Below are 24728 nucleotides of genomic sequence, written 5' to 3'. Positions count from 1 at the left end.
AAAGCTGTACAACAAAAGTCTGCAAACAAGCACACACTGGCCACGAACGATGTGTTTACAATACCGCATTAGTAATAAAGGCATTACTTGTTCGACCGCAACTTCTGGGGTAGCTAGCTTTAGCTTGGTGCCTAGCTAGCACCAGCCTGAAAACAATGACCAGTAGAAACTGCAGTCATTTTCATTATTCTTAACAATTATTTAGGAATCCAAGGTAGCCACTTGTTATTCGCCTATTGAAACTGAACATGAGTTCATGAAAATAAATAGCTAGCCAGCTACTTAACCCTGTTGCACAAAGCTAACGCTACAAGCAGCCAGTTAGTTTCACCCTTGCTAGTGAGGCTCGACCGGACCTGGTTATGTGTTGTGAAGCTAGAAACAATACGGATTAGTCACAACAGTGGAATTTGCGGTTGCCATATTTAGACAATACGTTAAACAAGGTTGGAATACAGTGAAATAAGTGTGCCCCCAATGCAATTCTAAAGTCTAACACATCCAGTGTGATTTCAACAGATTTGTCAAATTAACAAATTATTGTATTTTTGTTGATTTTATATAACAACATTCCAACCTCGTTTAGCATGATCTATTCAATTACGGCATAATTCTACAATTTGTATGCGTTACTGTCAATGTCATACTTTTATTTTGAAGGTTAACCGCAAAGTCCACTATTGTGGCTAATCCTTATTATGGCTAGCTTCACATAGATGGGTTTTAGGGTTATTTTAGATGATGACACCTAGCTATATAGTTAGCTAGCTAACTATATAGCTACTGAAACAGATTATGTCGTTTTGCTATGTTTTTTGGGAAGAACATTGTTTGCATCCATCAGCTAGCTAGCTTTAAAAAAAAATGACCAGCACTCTAGGTGCGCTAGACAACTGTACCAGTATCATTGCATACCTATCGACGAATCGTGTTGGATCCTGTATTTTACATTATAGCCATTAGATATATATGATTAAATATTATCTGATGTTGGTTGTGTGAGGTGTCTGCATTTGTGCACTGGAGCATCATTATGAGATTAAACAACTGCTTGCTACTTGCCTGTTTGTGTGTGACAAGAACTGAGTAACATGGTGTGACCTGGATGTTGCAAAACTGTAGATAACAGCCCAGCAGATGCTTTGTCCTTGTGTTTGTATGTAACAATATTGAGCACATGGTGTGACTTGCTGTATCTTACAAAGTTGTGATAGGGAGGGGTGGTCATCACGAGGTTTAACTGAGATGGAAAAATACTGAACAACACAATAGCAGGAACTGAGCAACTGTTCTAACTAGGATGCGATACCAGAACAGTAAGGATCTATACATCGAGGAGGGAGAACTCCAAGAAGCGCCAAGAGGCGGGGACCCGCCTGAGCGCCTGCAATAGGCTGAGCAAGTTTAAACCACGCCCAGTCTCTACTGTGATAGGCCAACAGACGTGTTGGAACTATGTCTATCACAGTATAAAGAATACTGTTTACATACATCCTGTCAGTTCTCTGTTCTGCCCTGCGTGGTATTACAGTGAGCCCGTATATACGAAAGTTGCATTTGCCATTTATTACTTAGCTAATAAAAAATACATAGTATAATATCGGTGACTCATTGTTATATTTATCCTGATACCAGATTCGAATTTACGCAACCCTAACAATCGTTGTGACATATGAAATACTAGTGATAGTGTAATCAATGTGTAATAACTAAGGAAAAAATGAATGAACTCATTAAATTATTATGTGACTGCAGTCATATTAAGGTCCTGACTGGTCAACAAGCTTATTTGACATAGTGGAATCATGCCATAATAGAATAGATCATGCTAAACTAGGTTGGAATGTTCTTATATGAATTCAACAAAAGACTATTTGTTATTTTGACAAAAATCTTTTGAAATCACACTGGATGTATTAGACTTTAGAATTACATTGGGGGCATACTTATTTCACTATACAGCCTTACCTATGGATTGTGGATCAATGACATGGGGTATCAGTCTACACACAGGGAACATTAGTTTCTTAGCTCTTATTGTGGGACTCTGACACCACTGTTAATTGAGCCACATTTATTGTACCAGTCAACCTACTATGTGTATTGAACATTTTTCCAGAGGAAAAACAATACTGCGTGGATGTTTTGGAGCCTGATAACATTGAGGACTTTGGGTAAGGCTGACTGGGAGGTGATTTCCCACAGTCAAAGTCCAGCAATAATGGCTACAACGCCTATATTTGCATAAACTCTTCACAGTTGTGTTCTGTAGGTGTCACCGAGTAGACTGATACACCACTTCATTGCTCCACATTCCAACCTTGTTTAACATGATCTAGTCTAAGTATGGCATGATTCCACCAATTGTAACCTTCTGCATCCCGTTCAAACAATGACTTTTATTTTGAAGGCGAAACGCAAATTCCACTATTGTGGTTAATCCTTATAGTGGCTAACTTCACAACACATAACCTCTTTCTGGTCAAGCGATTACTAGCCAGATGAAGCTAGCTGGTTGCTTATAACGTTAGTTTTGGGCAACAGGGTTAAGTAGCTGGCTAGCTAGTTATTTCAATAGGAGAACAACAAATGGCTACCTAGCTAATAATTACTCGCATGGAAAATGACTGCAGTTTCCACTGGTCATTGTTTTCAGGCTGGTTGCATTGGTGCTAGCTAGATATCCCAGAAGATGCTAATAACATATTTGCAAACATTTTAAACGCTGATCTCATTTCAAATGCTCACACAGACGTTCCATAGAACGTGTCGAAAGTAACCACTGAGCTATGCCGCTGCAGTATTTTGTGTGGGAAATTTGTTTATTATCCAAATAAGCATCTTATACAGTGGGGCAAAAAAGTATTTAGTCAGCCACCAGTTGTGCAAGTTCTCCCACTTAAAAAGATGAGAGAGGCCTGTAATTTTCATCATAGGTACACTTCAACTATGACAGACAAAATGAGAAAAAAAATCCAGAAAATCACATTGTAGGATTTTTAATTAATTAATTTGCAAATGATGGTGGAAAATAAGTATTTGGTCAATAACAAAAGTTTATCTCAATACTTTGTTATATATCCTTTGTTGGCAATGACAGAGGTCAAACGTTTTCTGTAAGTCTTCACAAGGTTTTCACACTCTGTTGCTTGTATTTTGGCCCATTCCTCCATGCAGATCTCCTCTAGAGCAGTGATGTTTTGGGGCTGTTGCTGGGCAACACGGACATTCAACTCCCTCCAAAGATTTTCTATGGGGTTGAGATCTGGAGACTGGCTAGGCCACTCCAGGACCTTGAAATGCTTCTTACGAAGCCACTCCCGGGCGGTGTGTTTGGGATCATTGTCATGCTGAAAGACCCAGCCACGTTTCATCTTCAATGCCCTTGCTGATGGAAGGAGGTTTTCACTCAAATCTCACGATACATGGCCCCATTCATTCTTTCCTTTACACGGATCAGTCGTCCTGGTCCCTTTGCAGAAAAACAGCCCCAAAGCATGATGTTTCCACCCCCATGCTTCACAGTAGGTATGGTGTTCTTTGGATGCAACTCAGCATTCTTTGTCCTCCAAATATGACGAGTTGAGTTTTTACCAAAAAGTTCTATTTTGGTTTCATCTGACCATATGATATTCTCCCAATCTTCTTCTGGATCATCCAAATGCTCTATAGCAAACTTCAGACGGGCCTGAACATGTACTGGCTTAAGCAGGGGGACACGTCTGGCACTGCAGGATTTGAGTCCCTGGCGGCGTAGTGTTTTACTGATGGTAGGCTTTGTTACTTTGGTCCCAGCTCTCTGCAGGTCATTCACTAGGTCCCCCCGTGTGGTTCTGGGATTTTTGCTCACCGTTCTTGTGATCATTTTGACCCCACGGGGTGAGATCTTGCGTGGAGCCCCAGATCGAGGGAGATTATCAGTGGTCTTGTATGTCTTCCATTTCCTAATAATTGCTCCCACAGTTGATTTCTTCAAACAAGCTGCTTACCTATTGCAGATTCAGTCTTCTCAGCCTGGTGTAGGTCTACAATTTTGTTTCTGGTGTCCTTTGACAGCTCTTTGGTCTTGGCCATAGTGGAGTTTGGAGTGTGACTGTTTGAGGTTGTGGATAGGTGTGTCACGAATCCCGCTTCCTGAGTCTGTGTTTGCCTGTGTTTCTGTCCTGGAGTGTGTTTCCGGTGTCCTGGAACGCACCCTGTCTGGTTGCCGGGCGAATTAGCTTGTTGGGAGATCATGTTCACCCGCACCTGTATCCCATCAGTAATCTGCACACCTGTCCTGATCATCACCTCTCCCCTTCAAAAGCTCTGACCTGACATCCATTCCCTGCCGGATCGTTAGCCATGAACACCATTCACCCGGAACCCATACCCCATCCATGTCTGCTCGTCGCCAGTGTGTTGTTATCCATTGGATCTGCCTATCCACTCCCATCAACCCACCTTTGTTGCCCCCTCCTCCTCGGATGATCGGAGGTGGTCCTACCTACACGGTGCGCCGCATAATGGATTCCAGACGGCGGGGTCGAGGTTTCCAATATCTCGTGGATTGGGAAGGATATGGTCCAGAGGAGAGGAGTTGGATTCCTCGGCGTCAGATCCTTGATGACGACCTGCTTCGTGACTTCTACCGCCTCCACCCTGGCGCTCCAGGTAGTCCGCCCGGTGGCGTTCGTCGGAGGGGGGGTACTGTCACGAATCCCGCTTCCTGAGTCTGTGTTTGCCTGTGTTTCTGTCCTGGAGTGTGTTTCCGGTGTCCTGGAACGCACCCTGTCTGGTTGCCGGGCGAATTAGCTTGTTGGGAGATCATGTTCACCCGCACCTGTATCCCATCAGTAATCTGCACACCTGTCCTGATCATCACCTCTCCCCTTCAAAAGCTCTGACCTGACATCCATTCCCTGCCGATTCGTTAGCCATGAACACCATTCACCCGGAACCCATACCCCATCCATGTCTGCTCGTCGCCAGTGTGTTGTTATCCATTGGATCTGCCTATCCACTCCCATCAACCCACCTCCGCTGCCCGCTCCTCCACCCGGAACTATCTACCTCCACGTTCTCATTAATTAATAAATACTCACCATCTTCTTACTCACCTTGTCCTGGTCTGCTTCTGGGTCCAATTCTGGTAAACCCTGACAAGGTGTCTTTTATACTGATAACAAGTTCAATCAGGTGCCATTAATACAGGTAACGAGTGGAGGACAGAGGAGCCTCTTAAAGAAGAAGTTACAGGTCTGTGAGAGCCAGAAATCTTGCTTGTTTGTAGGTGACCAAATACTTATTTTCCACCATAATTTGCAAATAAATTCATTAAAAATCCTATAATGTGATTTTCTGGATTTTTTTTCCTCATTTTGTCTGTCATAGTTGAAGTGTACCTATGATTAAAATTACAGGCCTCTCTCCTTTTTAAGTGGGAGAACTTGCACAATTGGTGGCTGACTAAATACTTTTTTGCCCCACTGTATGCCCCAGGCGGTCAGCTGACCTGTTTGTTGGGGTAGGTAGTGCATTCAGGAGAGGATCTTCCATAGTGACATGAATACCACAGGCTGTAGCAGGGTGGGAGCTTGATGCAACATCAATCCCATGGTAGAGCAAGCTTTGATGTGTTCTGGGGAGAGGAAGGTCATTGTGTTCATTAACATGTACAAGGTCATCCACTTGAGGAATATTGTCAGAATGAGTTCTCTGCAGCAGTGGGCCTAATCTTTGTTCCTTTTACAATGACGATTTTAGCATGTAAATCTTGGTGGGGCAAAAAAACATAATTGCATGCCAGCAAAGCCACTACACAACACTAAACAGTACATTATTTGACTATAACGTTGACAAATGGTGCCCAGAAACTGTTAGAGCCTACATAAAGCTGTCCTAACAGTTGAGTCCCAATAGTAGTCCCAACATCTTAGCACTGCTACACCTGGCTATCAGCGGAGCCTTTTATGGCAGATAAACAGTTAATTTAGCCTCATTTACTGCTTTAAAAACAGCTGATATGGCTGACTTGCTTTAAGAAATATGATTTCTACTGACAAAAACTATGGCATAAAGGGACGATGAGTGAATAAGAGACCATCCTGTAATTTCGATTAAGACCATAATGAGCGAGCTAGGACGGACATAGTCAATATAACTACTTGTTTAGCACTTTTGAAATGTACAGCGACAGATTTCAGAACATGGCCCGTTCTTACAGTATTCTCCCTGTACACCAAATCAGAACTGTAGGATAAATAAAGGCAGACAATGAAAGCTCTTACAATATTTAATGATGACATTTCTCTGAATCAGACTATAGGCTACATGTGCACCACCAAGTCAGAACAGTAGGCTAAGTTAAGAGGGGAAAAAGGACTAAATCTGTAGGGTGAGGCACATGGGTTACTAACAGCTGACTACACAACATACACCTAGTATTACTTTCTTTGCCACAGTATACATATCTCCCTGGCATATTGGAAAACTTGGAAAAAATATGGTTGAACCATGACGTTAGTGATCTTCAGGTCGGAGCTTTAGATAGAGGCCCAAGTTCCCGACTTGGCATTCCGAGTTGGATGACAGTTCAAAATGAATTTTCCCAGTCAGAGTGCATTTTTTGCAGAGTTCACATTTGTCTTGAACGTACTGAAGTTGGACATTTCCCAGTTCCGAGTTTCCAGTTATTTTGAAAGCGGCAGAAGTCATGCTAGATTGACAGCATGGCCAATGTTGAATGTTTATCCTTTTAAACTTGGAAAAGAGACCATTAAACCCAGACTTGGACCACACATTCACTCCACTGAATAGCAAAAACCAAAATCCTCTACATTCCAATCTGACCTATATGAGTGGAAAACACCGTGATTTGTGGTGAATGTTTGAGGACCTTGAAATCCACCCACGCAGACATGTACAGTATGTTTGCTCTGAGTGATGTGTCTCAACTGTTTGTGTAGCCTTATCATACACAGGCTACACAAACAGGCTAACTTTGCCCAATAGTTGTTCGGAACATTTCCCATTTCCAAAGCCATAATTGTTCATGAAGTACAAATGAGATGTTTATGACATGTGTTAGCTAGTTTAAAATACGATTTTACCGTATATTGTACATAATAATCCTTGTCCTTGTCTATGGGGCAGGAGCCCATCTCCTGTTTCTGTAGCTTGAGGCAGCCTGGACAGGACGCTAGTCTATCGCAGGGCATTAACCCCAACCCGTCACACAGTATTATGATGTTGTGATCCTTGTGATTCCTCTGTATCTGTCTTTTCGTGTGAAATAGTGGAGAAACCATTCTAAAGGAAGATCAAATAAGTAATTGTTTTCGATATTCAATGTTTCACATTTTAAACACTCACCAGCTGATTGACAGGGCTAAAACTGTTATCCAAGGTGATGACTCTAAACTGCACTGTAAAAAGACAAAGAAAAGACAAAGACAAGCACTCAATGAGAGCTTTAGAAACATAATTTTGAAGGATTTCCAGATATCAGGAATCAGGAATTGTTCAACTGGGATTTCTGGAAAAGCAGGGATTTTAGGGAAAGTTAACAGAATTTTGGAGGACAAACTTTTGATAGCTACTCTGGATAATATTTTACACTGATGGTACTAAGGTCCCAATTCAATCAATTGCAGATCAATAAAAACTGCAATGCAAGTTTACTGAAAACATTTACACTATCAATACCCAATGATAATGTCCAGGAGAGGAACACCTTACAACATGTAGTATGTTGGTTCAAACTCCAGGGTACATATCCTCAGTGAACCCACGGTGGATTTTATCTTTATGATGGTGCTGTTGCAGGTGTCTCTTAGGAGCAACATGTGATGAAAGAGAAAACCATCATAGAAACATGATACCACCTAATTGTCCTGTTTCTTAGCAAGCAGATTAATTGTGTACTGGCTCTGTGTAAAATTACCTGTGTGCCCTGGGTTGTAGATTGGTTTATCTGTTTGGATGAATGTCATCAGACTGTAGGGTTTAATCATGACCTTTCTCTCCTCTGTCGATAGAAACGTTTCACCTCAAACCTTCACCTTAACGTTTTGCACTTCATCTCTCTCCACACGAGGGGCTTATCAGCAAGACAATGAAGCAATAACACATGGTCCTGTGCGGCTCAGTTGGTAAGAACTAAAATTAAGAGATGCATCACAAAGCAGAGAAAGTACACTCTTATTGAATGGTTCTGGATGTCGACCAGTGTTGGGCTGACCTGAAACTGGAAGCAGCGGTGAAACTCTTGGTCAGAACTCTCCTGGAGAAGTATTTTGTTCTGTTCATTGGCGATCAGAGATATGGTCATTACCAGGGTCTCGTTGGGCTGCAGAAGGCTGGCACAAAGTTTGACCTCGGAGTCTGCACGGATCACTGCAGAAATGGCTACCATGTAAACCCTACAGAGAACATATACACACACACACCAACAAACACACAGGAAACAGGATTTGAACGTTTAGTCCATAATGTTGCTTGAGTAGTGGGTTGCCTTACGGGGAAATAAAAACACATGAAATTCACGTGATAAAATAAATCAATATTTTAATTTAAAAGGCACAATTGAAATTAATTCAATTTAACTGTCGTTGTCACCTGGATGATTTGTGTTGTTCCACTTTGTCCAGAGACGTCCCCAAGAACGTATTTAGGACATTCATTGAACGTTGTGTCATTGTCCCCTGAAGGGTTTAGTATAGTTATGGTGAAAATACAGTAAATCTACAAGTTTCTCTATTTTTACAGTGAAATGAAGGTGCTAATGTTAAAGAAAAGTATGCTGCTGTACGCTGATTACTTGTGACTCAACCTGCCTTGTGATTTTAACTCACAACCTCTTGGTTGCTAGCTACCTAAAGTTGCTGCTGCGCAACCAGGTCAGAAGATATGACTGTCGTTGGCTGTACACATTGCCAAGCATTTATTTTTGCACTTTGCAAAGTATACACAGCAACTTGGAGGTGTAATTTCAATAAAATGACAGTATGCTACTCTATTTGGATTTAAATTAATGTAAAGAATCTTGTCTCATTTCATACTGTGACCAGACATGGGATTCAGCCTTAACTGTGATTTGAACTTATAGCCTTTTGGTTGCTAGTAACCTACATGTCCTGCTACACCACCAGGTCTTTGACAATAAAACATAAAAACTACCGGTCAAAAGTTTTAGAACACCTACTCATTCAAGGGTTTTTATTTATTTCACTATTTTCTACATTGTAGAATAATAGTGAAGACATCAAATCTATGAAATGACACATATGGAATCATGTAGCAACCAAAAATGTGTTAAACAAATATTTTCTATTTGAGATTCTTCAAATAGCCACCCTTTGCCGAATGGCAGCTTTGCACACTCTTGGCATTCTCTCAACCAGCTTCACCTGGAATGCTTTCCAACAGACTTGACGGAGTTCCCACATATGCTGAGCACTTGTTGGCTGCTTCTCCTCACTCTACGGTCCGAATCATCCTAAACTGTCTCAATTGGGTTGATATCGGGTGATTGTGGAGGCCAGGTCATCTGATACAGCACTCCAGCACTCTCCTTCTTAGTAAAATAGCCCTTACACAGCCTGGAGGTGGGTTGGGTCATTGTCCTGTTGAAAAACCAATTATAGTCACACTAAACCCAAACAGATGGGATGGTGTATTGCTGCAGAATGCTGTGGTAGCCATGCTGGTTAAGTGTGTCTTGAATTCTAAATAAATCACAGACAGTGTCACCAGCAAAGCACCCCCACACCATAACACCTCCTCCTCCATGCTTTACGGTGGGAACTACACATGCGGAGATCATCTATTCACCCACAAAGTCACGGCTGGTTGGAACCAAAAATCTCCAATTAGGACTCCAGACCAAAGAACAGATATCCACTGGTCTAATGTCCATTGCTCGTGTTTCTTGGCCCAAGTCTCTTCTTCTTATTGGTGTCATTTAGTAACAGTTTCTTTGCAGCAATTTGACCATGAATGCCTGATTCACACAGTCTCCACTGAACAGTTCATGTTGAGATGTGTCTGTTAATTGAACTCTGTGAAGCATTTATTTGGGCTGCAATTTCTGAGGCTGGTAACTCTAATGAACTTATCCTATGCAGCAGAGGAAACTCTGGGTCTTCCATTCCTGTTGTGGTCCTCATGAGAGCCAGTTTCAAATCTATTGATGGTTTTTGCAACTGCACTTTAAGAAACGTTCAAAGTTCTTGAAATAATATGGACTTGGTCTTTAACCAAATAGGGCTATCTTCTGTAGAACCCCCCCGCCCCCACCCCGTACCAGATTAACTTTTAACAAGGCACACTGTCACACCCTGATCTGTTTCACCTGTCTTTGTGCTTGTCTCCACCCCCTCCAGGTGTCTCCCATCTCCCCTCATTATCCCTTGTGTATTTATACCTGTGTTCTCTGTTTATCTGTTGCCAGTTTGTTTTGTTCGTCAAACCTACCAGCGGTTTTAGCCTTGTGTCTGTCTTTTCTATAGTTCCCGTTTTCACGGTTTTGACCATTCTGCCTGCCCTGACCCTGCCTGCTGTCCTGAACCTTGCCCCACCACACTGGATTATTGACCTCTGCTTGCCATGACCCTGAGACTGCCTGCTGTTCTGTACCTTTTGGACTCTGATCTGGATTACTGACCTCTGCCTGCCCCTGAACTGTCATTTTGCCTGCCCCCTGTTCTAGTAATAAACTTTTGTTACGTCGACACTGTCTGCATCTGGGTCTTCCGTAAAACGTAATACACACCTGTTAATCGAAATGCATTCCAGGTGACTACTTTATGAAGCTGGTTGAGAGAATGGCAAGAGTGTGCAATGCTTTCACGAGGCAAAGGGTGGCTATTTGAGGAATCTGAAATATAAGATATATTTTAATTTGTTTAACACTTTTTTGTCTACCTCATGATTCCATATGTGTTATATCGTAGTTTTGATGTCTTCACAGCTATTGTACAATATAGAAAATAGTAAAAATAATGAAAAACCCTTGAATGAGTAGGTGTTTTACAACTTTTGACCGGTAGTGTATAGTCACAGACTTGTTGACAAGAATGCAATTCTGCACTTTGCTAAAAGCTGCCCAGAATCAAGTAATTGTCCAATTATCAAATCAAATCAAATCAAATTTTATTTGTCACATACACATGGTTAGCAGATGTTAATGCGAGTGTAGCGAAATGCTTGTGCTTCTAGTTCCGACAATGCAGTAATAACGAACAAGTAATCTAACTAACAATTCCAAAAAAACTACTGTCTTATACACAGTATAAGGGGATAAAGAATATGTACATAAGGATATATGAATGAGTGATGGTACAGAGCAGCATAGGCAAGATACAGTAGATGATATCAAGTACAGTATATACATATGAGATAAGTATGTAAACCAAGTGGCATAGTTAAAGTGGCTAGTGATACATGTATTGCATAAGGATGCAGTCGATGATATAGAGTACAGTATCAACGTATGCATATGAGATGAACAATGTAGGGTAAGTAACATTATATAAGGTAGCATTGTTTAAAGTGGCTAGGGATATATTTACATCATTTCCCATCAATTCCCATGATTAAAGTGGCTGGAGTAGAGTCAGTGTCATTGACAGTGTGTTGGCAGTAGCCACTCAATGTTAGTGGTGGCTGTTTAACAGTCTGATGGCCTTGAGATAGAAGCTGTTTTTCAGTCTCTCGGTCCCAGCTTTGATGCACCTGTACTGACCTCGCCTTCTGGATGACAGCGGGGTGAACAGGCAGTGGCTCGGGTGGTTGATGTCCTTGATGATCTTTATGGCCTTCCTGTAGCATCGGGTGGTGTAGGTGTCCTGGAGGGCAGGTAGTTTGCCCCCGGTGATGCGTTGTGCAGACCTCACTACCCTCTGGAGAGCCTTACGGTTGAGGGCGGTGCAGTTGCCATACCAGGCGGTGATACAGCCCGCCAGGATGCTCTCGATTGTGCATCTGTAGAAGTTTGTGAGTGCTTTTGGTGACAAGCCGAATTTCTTCAGCCTCCTGAGGTTGAAGAGGCGCTGCTGCGCCTTCCTCACGATGCTGTCTGTGTGAGTGGACCAATTCAGTTTGTCTGTGATGTGTATGCCGAGGAACTTAAAACTTGCTACCCTCTCCACTACTGTTCCATCGATGTGGATGGGGGTGTTCCCTCTGCTGTTTCCTGAAGTCCACAATCATCTCCTTAGTTTTGTTGACGTTGAGTGTGAGGTTATTTTCCTGACACCACACTCCGAGGGCCCTCACCTCCTCCCTGTAGGCCGTCTCGTCGTTGTTGGTAATCAAGCCTACCACTGTTGTGTCGTCCGCAAACTTGATGATTGAGTTGGAGGCGTGCATGGCCACGCAGTCGTGGGTGAACAGGGAGTACAGGAGAGGGCTCAGAACGCACCCTTGTGGGGCCCCAGTGTTGAGGATCAGCGGGGAGGAGATGTTGTTGCCTACCCTCACCACCTGGGGGCGGCCCGTCAGGAAGTCCAGTACCCAGTTGCACAGGGCGGGGTCGAGACCCAGGGTCTCGAGCTTGATGACGAGCTTGGAGGGTACTATGGTGTTGAATGCCGAGCTGTAGTCGATGAACAGCATTCTCACATAGGTATTCCTCTTGTCCAGATGGGTTAGGGCAGTGTGCAGTGTGGTTGAGATTGCATCGTCTGTGGACCTATTTGGGCGGTAAGCAAATTGGAGTGGGTCAAGGGTGTCAGGTAGGGTGGAGGTGATATGGTCCTTGACTAGTCTCTCAAAGCACTTCATGATGACGGATGTGAGTGCTACGGGCGGTAGTCGTTTAGCTCAGTTACCTTAGCTTTCTTGGGAACAGGAACAATGGTGGCCCTCTTGAAGCATGTGGGAACAGCAGACTGGTATAGGGATTGATTGAATATGTCCGTAAACACACCGGCCAGCTGGTCTGCGCATGCTCTGAGGGCGCGGCTGGGGATGCCGTCTGGGCCTGCAGCCTTGCGAGGGTTAACACGTTTAAATGTCTTACTCACTTCGGCTGCAGTGAAGGAGAGACCGCATGTTTCCGTTGCAGGCCGTGTCAGTGGCACTGTATTGTCCTCAAAGCGGGCAAAAAGTTATTTAGTCTGCCTGGGAGCAAGACATCCTGGTCCGTGACTGGGCTGGGTTTCTTCCTGTAGTCCGTGATTGACTGTAGACCCTGCCACATACCTCTTGTGTCTGAGCCGTTGAATTGAGATTCTACTTTGTCTCTGTACTGGCGCTTAGCTTGTTTGATAGCCTTGCGGAGGGAATAGCTGCACTGTTTGTATTCAGTCATGTTACCAGACACCTTGCCCTGATTAAAAGCAGTGGTTCGTGCCTTCAGTTTCACACGAATGCTGCCATCAATCCACGGTTTCTGGTTAGGGAATGTTTTAATCGTTGCTCTGGGAACGACATCTTCAACGCACGTTCTAATGAACTCGCACACCGTATCAGCGTATTCGTCAATGTTGTTGTCTGACGCAATACGAAACATCTCCCAGTCCACGTGATGGAAGCAGTCTTGGAGTGTGGAGTCAGCTTGGTCGGACCAGCGTTGGACAGACCTCAGCGTGGGAGCTTCTTGTTTTAGTTTCTGTCTGTAGGCAGGGATCAGCAAAATGGAGTCGTGGTCAGCTTTTCCGAAAGGGGGGCGGGGCAGGGCCTTATATGCGTCGCGGAAGTTAGAGTAACAATGATCCAGGGTCTTTCCACCCCTGGTTGCGCAATCGATATGCTGATAAAATTTAGGGAGTCTTGTTTTCAGATTAGCCTTGTTAAAATCCCCAGCTACAATGAATGCAGCCTCCGGATAAATCGTTTCCAGTTTGCAGAGAGTTAAATAAAGTTCGTTCAGAGCCATCGATGTGTCTGCTTGGGGGGATATATACGGCTGTGATTATAATCGAAGAGAATTCTCTTGGTAGATAATGCGGTCTACATTTGATTGTGAGGAATTCTAAAATCAGGTGAACAGAAGGATTTGAGTTCCTGTATGTTTCTTTCATCACACCATGTCACGTTGGCCATAAGACATACGCCCCCGCCCCTCTTCTTACCAGAAAGATGTTTGTTTCTGTCGGCGCGATGCGTGGAGAAACCCGCTGGCTGCACCGCTTCGGATTGCGTCTCTCCAGTGAGCCATGTTTCCGTGAAGCAAAGAACGTTACAGTCTCTGATGTCCCTCTGGAATGCTACCCTTGCTCGGATTTCATCAACCTTGTTGTCAAGAGACTGGACATTGGCAAGAAGAATGCTAGGGAGTGGTGCACGATGTGCCCGTCTCCGGAGTCTGACCAGAAGACCGCTTCGTTTCCCTCTTTTTCTGAGTCGTTTTTTTTTTGGTCGCTGCATGTGATCCACTCGGTTACACTGGTTGTAAGGCAGAACACAGGATCCGCATCGCGAAAAACATATTCTTGGTCGTACTGATGGTGAGTTGACGCTGATCTTATATTCAGTAGTTCTTAGATGACCTGGGGTACTAGTGTAAGAAATAACACGTAAAAAAACAAAAAACTGCATAGTTTCCTAGGAACGCGAAGCGAGGCGGCCATCTCTGTCGGCGCCGGAAGTACACACCACCAATGTAGAACTAGCAGTGTGCAAGGACATACAATATACATAAATGCTTTGCAGATTTGAACTTGGTCAGGGTACAGTCAGGCTTGGCTCCAGGACGACATGCAGTGGTGTAGAGGTGCCTGAAGAAGTGGGTATACTCTAATATGGCCCTCCCGGCAAAGGATGGGGCCCTATGGGAAAAATGGTTTTCCTATAGTTTTTTTGAGGTTTCAGGTTATCACTCTCAAATCACACATTATATATAGAAAAACGACCACAATTGTATGTTCTCAGTCCACAACAATGCTTTACCCACATCAGAAAACAATTTTTAAGTCTGGAAAAAAACATTTTAACACATTTTTAGGGGATGTAGTTCATTCAATTGCCACCCAGTAAAAGACCTGGTTAGCAGTATTTCTGTACTGTACAATGTCCTACGTGTGACGGCAGAGTTTGCAAAACAAAATGCCCTCCTGATTGACAGAAATCATCATGATATCATTCTGCCAGGTAGGCTTACTTTGCAGTCAGCATTTTAATTGGGAAGTTTAGAAATGTTTCTTCAAACAGCACCATTGGCTCATCAAAAATTCTTACAGGCTTCATTGTTTAAACTTCCAGGTGCACAATATTTTCTGTGGGGGAGTTTCAGAAAAGCAAACTAAATCAAACGAAGTGCATATTCTATAGTCATAGCTGATGTGAAATGTCGTTCACCACAAGGGGAGGGTGCTATAGATTTTTTGTATTCATTGTTAAACAAAATATCTTACTCTGAACAATTGTATTAGTATGAAATAATCTTATTGTTAATTTTTTTCGAGCATACCATACAACTCAATGTTTCTATAAATTATTTTATAGTATTTTTTTGCACATCAATAATTTTGGACCCAACTGTATATTATGAACAAACAAAAAAAACAGGCATTGCATGCAATCTATTGAGATGTAATCAGGTTATAATGCATGCCAATGCCATGCACAATGTACTGTATGCATATTAATGTTGCATCAAGAGAATCAGCCAATCACACCACTGAAAATCACTGTTATTGACACAAATTAGTCAAACATTCACAACGCTATTACTTCAATCATTTGCTAGACCAGTTCCTCTGCTTGTCCTCTACACAGTGCAGTAGGGAAGTCTTGCCAGTAGGAATACTGGGACATAGGCTGACTTGGTGTTTTTTTTATTTCTCTCCTTGAGTCATGGTTCCTTCTGGGCTTCAGGTTTGGAGATGGGTCCTCTTTGCCTGCTTTCACTGGCTTTGTGTCTGTCAAGAGACTCCAAGGCCGTAAGTAAATCTGCACAGTCAGTTAGAATTGAGTAATCAGATGTGGCGTCTCATCCTGGTGTAACATTCTCTCTGTGAGAGACAAAATTTAGAACGGCTTTTTATCTATCCTTTCTACAGATATTTTGTTCTGTGTATTTCAGCTACACCTACACATTAATATTCTTTATCTTTTTATCTTATAATTATGATTTTTGTTACATTTTTTTATTAATAAATTCACTGAAAACCTGCACTAACGCATGGTATATTAACAGTATTGCACTTTTCATGTAGCCTGTAGCCTACTTTTGTCCAGCTAGTAGCCGAAGCACATATCAAGCAACATTATGGACAAAATGTTAAAATCCTGTTGCTGCAGGATTATTTTGACATTACTGGTCAAATTAAGTTCCTAGTTTCTTGTTTAGAGGTGCCCTCTCATTTTGTATTGATTTTCCTGTTTGTTTGTTGGTTTGTGCGTGTGTGTGTGTGTGTGTGTGTGTGTATATGTTCTCTGTAGGGTTTACATGGTAGCCATTCCTGCAGTAATCCAGGCAGGCTCAGAGGCCAAGCTTTGTGCCAGCCTTCTGCAGCCCAACGAGACCCTGGTAATGACCATATCTCTGATCGCCAATGAACAGAACAAAATACTTCTCCAGGAGAGTTCTGACCAAGAGTTTCACCGCTGCTTCCAGTTTCAGGTCAGCCCAACACTGGTCGACATCCAGAACCATTCAATAAGAGTGTACTTTCTCTGCTTTGTGATGCATCTCTTAATTTTCTATGTAATACCAGGTTATTTCATGGGAAATATCAATGTGGTGGCTTACAATAATTTTTCTGGGATTCAGGCTGAAATTCTACATAAAAAAGATGACATCAGCTACTAAAGTAAAATCACTTTTAAAACACACTGATGAAAGAAAACGTGATTAAATCGGCACAACCTTAACGTTGTTAGCAGCACTTTGTTACCAACTGAGCCTCAGAGGGTCATATGTTTTTTTTGCACATTGTCTCCCTTTCAGGCCCCTCATGTGGAGAGTGAAGAAGTGCAACATTTTAAGGTGAAGGTTCAAGGTGAAACGTTTCAATCGACAGAGGAGAGAATGGTCATGATTAAACCCTACAAACCGATGACATTTGTCCAAACAGATAAACCAATCTACAACCCAGGACACACAGGTAATTTTACACAGAGTCAGTACTCAATTAGTCTGCTTGCTAAGAAACACGACAATTAGTCTGCTTGCTAAGAAACACAACAATTAGTCTGCTTGCTAAGAAACACAACAATTAGTCTGCTTGCTAAGAAACACAACAATTAGTCTGCTTGCTAAGAAACACAACAATTAGTCTGCTTGCTAAGAAACACAACAATTAGTCTGCTTGCTAAGAAACACAACAATTAGTCTGCTTGCTAAGAAACACAACAATTAGTCTGCTTGCTAAGAAACACAACAATTAGTCTGCTTGCTAAGAAACACAACAATTAGTCTGCTTGCTAAGAAACACAACAATTAGTCTGCTTGCTAAGAAACACAACAATTAGTCTGCTTGCTAAGAAACACAACAATTAGTCTGCTTGCTAAGAAACACAACAATTAGTCTGCTTGCTAAGAAACACAACAATTAGTCTGCTTGCTAAGAAACACAACAATTAGTCTGCTTGCTAAGAAACACAACAATTAGTCTGCTTGCTAAGAAACACAACAATTAATCTGCTTGCTAAGAAACACGACAATTAGGTGGTATCATGTTTCTATGATGGTTTTCTCTTTCATCACATGTTGCTCCTAAGAGACACTTGAAACAGGACCAAAATTCCACTGTAGGTTCACTGAGGATATGTACACTGGAGTTTGAACCAACATACCACATGTTGTAAGGTGTTCCTCTCCTGGACATTATCATTTGATTACATTTAGCTCATTCATCCCCCATCCTCTCCCATGTAACTATTCCCCAGGTCATTGCTGTAAATGAGAATCTGTTCTCAGTCAACTTACCTGGTAAAATTAGAGAAAAAAAAGACGTGATCTCGATAGCGTAACGTGATATCGCAGTGCAGTTTTCATTTATCTGCGGTTGATTGACCTTAGTACCAACAGTGTAAAATATTATCCAGAGTAGAGGTCAAAAGTTTGTCTTGCAAAATTCTGGTAACTCTCCTGAAAATCCCTTGTTTTCCATAAATCCTGGTTGAACAATTCCTGGAATCTGGGAATCCTTCGACAGGGATTTCTGGAAAACATGGGAAAGTTAGCAAAAGTACGCTTCAAAGATTCTCATTGAGTGCTCGTCTTTGTCTTGTCTTTGTCTTTTTACAGTGCAGTTTAGAGTCATCACCTTGGATAACAGTTTTAGCCCTGTCAATCAGCTGGTGAGTGTTGAAAATGTGAAACATTGAATATTGAAAACAATGACCAATCTCCACTATTTCAAACAAAAAGACAGATACAAAAGAAGGATCACAATGTCACATTACTGTCTGATAGACATAGCAATCAGGTATTTTTTAATATATTTTTTAACCCTTATTTAACTAGGCAAGTCAGTTAAGAACAAATTCTTATTTTCAATGACGGCCTAGGAACAGTGGGTTAACTGCCTGTTCAGGGGCAGAACAACAGATTTGTACCTTGTCAGCTTGGGGATTTGAACTGCAACCTTCCGGTTGCTAGTCCAACACTCTAACCACTAACACTCTAACACTATGTATGATATTGTCCTACCAACTCAACTCTGCGATCCTGGTTAGAGTGAGAATGAAAGGTTGGCGGGGGTTGAGACATACCAAAGACTCTAAAAATTAGACCCGATGCCCCTCTGCTTAGCACTCAATATTAAGGTACAGCAATAGATTAGTATCCTGTCCAGGCTACTTCACGCTACAGAAAGAGAACAGAGGCACCTGCCCTATAGGACAAGGATTATTATGTACAATATACTGTATTTATACTAGATTTTAATTGAGCAATCAACTAGCCACGGCATGTCATACATATCTTGTTAGCACTCCATAAACAATAGGACTTTGGAAATGGGAAATGTTTTGAACAACTATTGGGCAAAATCCCAAATCCAACTCTTTAACCAATGTTATCTGTTTGATAAGGCTACACAAACAGTTGAGACACATAGCACTCAGGGCAAATATACGGTACATGTCTGCAGAGGTTCTCTAAGTAAACCTGTGTGGGTGGATTTCAAGGTCCTCAAACATTCACGGCAAGACATGGTGTTTTCCACTCAAAGGAATGTGTAGGAGTTTTTTTCCGTTGGAGTCCCAATGCAAAAGCAACATGTTATGTTTAATTGAAGAGGCCAAGCATCTGCCTAGTTCCTATAGTTGTTGACAGCTTTGCTCCTCTTTTAATTTGGGGGGAATTTGAGAGTTATTCATAAAACATTAACCAGTCTTTTCTTGCCTTTCACAGTACAACATTGTGGAACTGCAGGTAAGACCCATATTAGTCTATCAATGTATGATGACTCACTGTAAATACTAGTACATTATAAGACAATGACTCCACCAGCTAGGTACTGTAGGTCATCATTCATTTCTACATGGCAGTTACCAGAAGACTCCTTATCAGCTTTATGTGATCACATCTGGGCCACCTTCAGCAAGCAAACTTCAGAACGTTGCAGATAGAAATGTCATGAATAGAGCTGATGTGACTCTTTACTCTTCATGTCAGACAGGCATGTTTGGCCTACATAGCATCATTTGTATGTGAATGTTCCACAATGTTGCACCCTGCTAAATGTGTCCCTTGTTCTATGAATCAACAGGATGTTCATCAGAACAGAATTGGACAGTGGGTCAAAACTACATCCAGTGGCAACATTCTGCAGCTTTCTCACCCCCTGAACTCTGAAGCACCCGTAGGAACCTATGCTATTGTAGTGTGGATTGGTGAAAACAAAATATACCATCACTTCAAGGTAGAAAAGTATGGTAAGTAGAGCTTCTTGCTTTGACCTTTCATGCTAGGAAATATTATGGATCTGGAAGTTGAATCAATTAATCACATTTCTGGACCATTCATGAGTTGCCTGCGGTTCTCTCATCTCTAGTTTTGCCAAAGTTTGAGATCAAAATGAACCTCACCGATGAGATCAGCGTTGTTCAAGAGGAGTATAAAGTAGAAGTGTGTGCAACGTGAGTCAACAGTATCACTGTTTTGTAATGCACTGTAGTTGTGCAAATGTCACTGTCTAATTAATCGCATTTCGCTACTGCAGACCTTGATTCAAGTTCAAATACTTGAATACTTCATGCATTTCAACCCAGGTCTGTTTGGTCCTGGGGGTATTTGAAATAGTGTATTTAGAAACAAGTATTTGAAAATAATCTAGGAAATAGAAGTTCTTGATTGGGAAAAAATATTTCATAAATCCTGGCATTTACATGAAGAGCCGGGCTTATATTCATAAAGCCTCTCAGAGTGGGATTGCTGACCTACGATCAGGTCTCTCCTGACCTTGTTCATTCTGATACAGAAGTTTACACTGATCCTAGATCAGCACTCATACACTGAGAGACTTTATGAGTACGGGTCCAGATGCATTGGCAATGTTGAAAACACTTGACTTCAAGAAAGCCTGCAGGTATAATGCATTGTAACTCGTAAGGATGCATGTATGAGCCTTTGTAATGTCTCATATAAGGTTTATAATATACTACGTCTCTCTAAGTAGGAAATGTATGATGTTTTATGTTTTTTATGTGTTTTATTCTGAAATAAAATCAGATACACTTATGGGCAACCTGTACCTGGTAAAGCAGAGGTAGAGTTGTGCCGACCCTTAGGGCACAATATATTTATACCAATAAGAATTGATGAGAAAAATCCAGAAGGAGTTCCTGATTATACACCCCCCTGCCATAAAGAGTCAATAGAGGTCTGTATGCTTTCCTGAAGAAACTATATACTTGTTTTTACCATCATATTACATTTGAAAATGATCTGGTTACATTTATTTAAATCATTTCTTAATGTGTGTGGTTTTGCTTGCTTTTCCCAGATGGACCAAACTGGCTGTGCTTCTCATGTCTTCAACATGTCCATTTTCACAAAGGATGCTGGCCAGAAAATGCTCATAGACAGGCTGAGTTTTAATGCAAAAGTAGAGGAGGAGGGGACAGGCAAGTCATTTATCTTAACAATTTGGAGACGGTAGAAGTGATGACAACATTTTCCTGAAGTCAAATGAAAACTGTTTTCTTTTCTTGAGAGTGAATTACATAATGTCAAGATTGCATGTTTAATTAGATTATGAAGATTGGCAAGACCTGTGTATTTGACCTTTGGTGCTACATCCTCATATTATGCTGTTTTTATTCATGTCTTTGTTTGTAATCATGTTTTTACTACGTTGAATAAGCTGCACTGGAATTCAGCTCCTGCATTGTGAACTGCCATTGTGCATCATGGTGGCGTGTGTCGTTGTCAAATAAACCATCCTATTTTCATATGTTTTCCTTTGACAGGTATTACACAGTCAAAGGAAAAACACATTGAGCTCTCCTATGTGATTGGAAAACTCACATTTGTCGACACACCCAAAATCTATGAGCATGGATCAACTATCGAGGGCAAAGTGCGCCCAAATACAGTGATATTGTTTCTTAGACTTAGTTGAATTGTAGATGCCATTTGTCTTTGACATTCCTGTTTACTTAACTACTTATGGTAGGTAACAGTGACACATGTAGCATCACTACTTACAACTTTCCCCCCCTTTTCCCTCAGATTAACGTTGTTCACTTCAACAACACACCTATCGCAGACATGCTAGTCTACCTTTTGGAGGAGAAAACCTGGTCCTCACATCTTCTACAGAACCTAACCACGGACAGTCATGGTACTGCCAGTTTCTCCGTCAACACAACCAGTATGGCCAAAGAGAATTTTAACCTCATAGTAAGTATGAGGTTTTGAAAGTCCGTCTAGGTTTAGAAAGACTCAGACTCTGAAGACTCTTTATGCTCAACCCCAAATCTCGCACTTGTCATGCTCTTGTGGAGATCTTAGAAAATTCCATTGGTATAATAAGCAATATGGTGAAACCTCCACCTAGCCTATCGGAATGCAGGGTGGAAATGTTAGTTACCATATATACAACTGTGAAATCCTCTCAGATCTCCACAAGTATACTGTACAGGGTCTAAGGGTTGATTTGGGATTGTGCCTTTAGTTATACTCTCTATTCTCTCTGTTGCTTTCCAGGTAAGCAACACACCTCAAGTGGAGAACAGCAGATACAGGGTCCCCTATTTCCAAAGAGGGCACCACATACTCTCACTGATCCAGCCCATTGCCCCTCACAGTAAAACATCCAGCTCTCTGGCTATTCAGAAGATGGCGAAACCACTGGCATGTGGGGAGGAAGTGTCAATCACCATCCAGTACGCCATCGTAGGGGAGACTGTCCCAAAGGGCTCCGTGGATGTCATCTACCTGGTGAGTAGAACCAGGAACAAGTTGTGGACAACCTGCAAACCCAGGTTGGCACCCTATTCTCTAGTGTGCTACTTTTGACCAGGGCTCCGTGGAGAAAGGATGTCTCTATACAACACCAGTACTTCTCATCATATCCTTCTTGCTGACTTGATGGGATAACCGGGATAACTGTTTTTCCCTTTCCCTCCTCCAGGCCTTATCCAGAGGGGTGATAGTTCAGCATGGACATATGAAGGCTACTGTGCAGCAGGGGAGTCCTGGTGAGGGAGTTTCATTAAGTAATTATGAACGTACTTGAAGGTGCTTGATGACAATGACAATGAGGATGGTTACATGCACACAATAAAGCGATTATTGTGGATACTCAGAATAAGATAATACTTAGATTAAAACGCTTTGCAAGAAGAACAATTTCCCTAATAATACTGTTGGATGTCTGAAATCAGGTTACTGATGGCAGTCTGATGAATGCAGAAATCATCAATCAAAACAAATTTTCTACCTCAGTGGACATGCTATTTTTGGGAAGCATTGTTGATTATGAGGTCAGACATATAAAGTTTGCATGTGAAAACTACTTCTAACTACTTCTAAGACTTTTTCCACATTTTGTTAAGTTACAGCCTAAAAATGGATTAAAAAAAAAAATCCTCAGCAATCTACACACAATACCCAATTATGACAAAGCTAAAACAGGTTATTAGACATTTTTGTATATGTATTAACAATAAAAAACAGAAATAGACCATCAAAATTGAGCTCAGGTGCATCCTGTTTCCATTGATCATCCTTGAGATATTTCTACAACTTGATTGGAGTCCACCTGTGGTAATTTCAATTGATTGGACATGATTTTGAATGGCACACACCTGTCTATATAAGGTCCCACAGTGATTGTCAGAACAAAAACCAAGCCAAGAGGATGAAGGAATAAACCGTGGAGCTCCGAGACACAATGGTGTCGAGGCACAGATTTCTGCAGCATTGAACGTCCCCAAGAACACTGGCCTCCATCATTCTTACATGGAAGAAGTTTGGAAGCACCAAGACTCTTCCTAGAGCTGGCCACCCGGCCAAACTGAGAAATTGGAGGAGAAGGGCCTTGGTCAGGGAGGTGACCAAGAACCCAATGGTCACTCTGACAGAGCTCTAGAGTTCCTCTGTGGAGATGGGAGAACCTTCCAGAAGGACAACCATCTCTGCAGCTATCCACCAATCAGGCCTTTATGGTTGAGTGGCACACAGCCAAGACAACGCAGGAGTGGCTTCGGGACAAGTCTCTGAATGTCCTTAAGTAGCTCAGCTAGAGCCCAGACTTGAACCCGATCGAACATCTCTGGAGGGACCTGAAAATAATTGTGCAGCGACGCTCCCCATCTAATCTGACAGAGTTTGAGAGGACCTGCAGAGAAGAACGGGAGAAACTCCCCAAATACAGATGTGCCAAGCTTGTATCGTCATACCCAAGAAGACACAAGGCTGTAATCGCTGCCAAAGGTGCTTCAAGAAAGTACTGAGTGACGGGTCTGAATACTTATGTAAATGTCATATTTCATTTTTATTTTATACATTTGCAAAAAAAAATCTAAACCTGTTTTTGACATTATGGGGTATTGTGTGTAGATTGATGAGGGGGGAAAACATTTTTACAACATTTTACAACATGACAAAATTGTAAAAAGTCAAGGGGTCTTTCTGAACTAAAGAGGGCAGATCGCTGGGAAGGTGAAAGCACATGTGCAGATCAAATGCACTGCTCGAACACCGATTAAGGTGTTTACATGTCCTAATAATGTGAAAGATTGCTCAGAAAACCAGGGGCCTCATTCACAACCTTTGCTTAAATGTATCACTAAATATCCACGTGCGCCATTTAAGAAAAGACTGCACACACATAAATATTGAGATACATAAACTAGGCGCACACCCGTTATTTGTCAGAACTGTCGTTAAACTGTGCGTGCGTGAACAAGTATTTTAACTCCGCCTGGGAAACGCTCATCATTCAACTTTTATGGTGACAGTAACACCCTTATTGGCTGTATACTTTCAAAGTATTGGAATTAGGCCAAGACAGTATCTAAATTAAATGGCAAACTTGATTAAATGAAATAGGCACCCATTTCCTATTATTTTAGAATGCAAAGATAAAATAAATGTTCGGTCTTCTCACTAATAGCATCTTGTTATATGTAGCTACCTGTTTTTTGTTATGAATATGAGCGTCATTTATTCCTGCACAAGGCTATAAGCTACTTTTGCCTTCTTGCAATGCAACACTTTAACCACTAGAAACGGTGCATTCGCATGGTCTGGAGTTTGCAGGAGGATAATAAGCACATTCTCACTTCAAGATCAGTTTTTATAAATACCAAGTTTTTTTGTGAAAACTGGCACATGCATGTTT

The 24728-nt window shown here is 41.8% G+C and overlaps 1 protein-coding gene across 1 annotated transcript in view; it reads left to right on the top strand.

Annotated features, from left to right (window-relative positions):
* The first annotated feature begins 15686 nt into the window (after positions 1-15686).
* Positions 15687-24728, top strand: part of LOC112265393 (alpha-2-macroglobulin) — a 37338-nt gene continuing 28296 nt past the window's right edge. The window contains exons 1-13 of the mRNA XM_024442642.2: positions 15687-15866; positions 16369-16549; positions 16877-17033; positions 18179-18231; positions 19289-19309; positions 19647-19812; positions 19932-20016; positions 20609-20759; positions 20883-21003; positions 21349-21458; positions 21611-21781; positions 22088-22321; positions 22515-22581. Coding sequence (XP_024298410.2) covers positions 15781-15866; positions 16369-16549; positions 16877-17033; positions 18179-18231; positions 19289-19309; positions 19647-19812; positions 19932-20016; positions 20609-20759; positions 20883-21003; positions 21349-21458; positions 21611-21781; positions 22088-22321; positions 22515-22581 — 1603 coding nt within the window. The 5' untranslated portion in view covers positions 15687-15780. The remainder of the gene's footprint in view (positions 15867-16368; positions 16550-16876; positions 17034-18178; positions 18232-19288; positions 19310-19646; positions 19813-19931; positions 20017-20608; positions 20760-20882; positions 21004-21348; positions 21459-21610; positions 21782-22087; positions 22322-22514; positions 22582-24728) is intronic.

The sequence above is a fragment of the Oncorhynchus tshawytscha genome, linkage group LG13 (assembly GCF_018296145.1).
Source record: "Oncorhynchus tshawytscha isolate Ot180627B linkage group LG13, Otsh_v2.0, whole genome shotgun sequence".
NCBI lineage: Eukaryota > Metazoa > Chordata > Actinopteri > Salmoniformes > Salmonidae > Oncorhynchus > Oncorhynchus tshawytscha.
Note: the sequence above shows the minus strand (reverse complement) of the source record. Positions and strands in the feature narration are given on the sequence as shown.